Source organism: Haliaeetus leucocephalus, unplaced genomic scaffold (assembly GCF_000737465.1).
Source record: "Haliaeetus leucocephalus isolate CR32 unplaced genomic scaffold, Haliaeetus_leucocephalus-4.0 Scaffold140, whole genome shotgun sequence".
In the NCBI taxonomy this organism is placed as follows: Eukaryota; Metazoa; Chordata; class Aves; order Accipitriformes; family Accipitridae; genus Haliaeetus; species Haliaeetus leucocephalus.
Window position 1 is genome coordinate 8,956,814 of NW_010972576.1, and position 956 is coordinate 8,957,769.

Consider the following 956-nt stretch of genomic DNA (forward strand, 5'->3'; position numbering starts at 1 on the left):
GGGCACTCCTCCTCTCGCTCCTGCCCTGTCCAACCACTACCTTGCGCGACAGAGACAGCACGCTGGGCTTGATTTGCAGATTTCTTTCTATTTTTTTCTCCAGTTGTGGGAAGCAATTTTTTTTAAGCGAAGGGTGGTGGTGGGGGAATCTCTGCATTACTATCTGCATTACCTTGAAGTTCACTTTGTTTTTTGACCTCCGGGGGGGCTTTTCCTGCAGGAATCTGGCTGCTGGAAGCGGGATCGCCTGCTCTCCCGCTTGCCCGCTCCTCCTCCCCTCGCTGAAGGCGAGCCGTTTGCTGCGGGCTCCTGGGGCTTCTCTGGCCAAGAGGGTTCGTGTGTGAGCTTGGGTGTGCGTGTCTGCGTGCGTGTGTGTGTGTGTGTGCGCGCGAGAGCGTGTGCGTGGCGTGGGTTGGAAGTTGCTGTGCAGCAGCCGGGACCGAGCGGATCCCTGGACCCGGCGGAAGGATGGGGATCGTCTGACCAGCAGAGGCGTCTGCTGCCCGCGGCGGCGCCCGGGCTGGATGGATTTGCTGCCGGCGCTCCCAGCAACTCTGGTGCTGCCCAGGAGCCCCCCGAAGTGACGCGGGGCTTCGCCGAGGAGAGAGGCGCTCGGAGCCCCGGGCTCGCTCCCTGCTGCCCAGCCGCGGCTGTGCGCCAGCCACCGGGATTTACGCGCTCCGCCGGCGGCACCTCAAACTCTTGGGTTTCCTGCGCCGCGCTCTCCGCCGCGGTGGCACCGTTTGGCGAAGAGATCTGTTGTTACAAAGCCTGGACCTCCGGAGGAGATGGAAGTTTTCTCCCTCATCCTGGTCGTGGCCGTCTGTTGGACTCGAACCTGGAAACCGGCGATTGCAGATTCAATCATTCATATCGGTAAGGGGGTGCTGCGTCTGCTGGTGCTGCTGGACACTTTTCCAGCTCTCCTTTGCAACCTTCTCTCTTCTGCCAGGCTT

At 61.5% G+C, this 956-nt stretch overlaps 1 protein-coding gene across 2 annotated transcripts in view; it reads left to right on the forward strand.

The window, feature by feature from the left end:
• Nucleotides 1-788: 788 nt before the first annotated feature.
• The window catches only part of GRID2 (glutamate receptor, ionotropic, delta 2), a 734,176-nt gene continuing 734,008 nt past the window's right edge, over nt 789-956 (forward strand). For both annotated transcript variants that reach the window (XM_010586162.1, XM_010586163.1), the window contains exon 1: nt 789-876. In XM_010586162.1, the coding sequence (XP_010584464.1) occupies nt 789-876 (88 nt within the window). The remainder of the gene's footprint in view (nt 877-956) is intronic.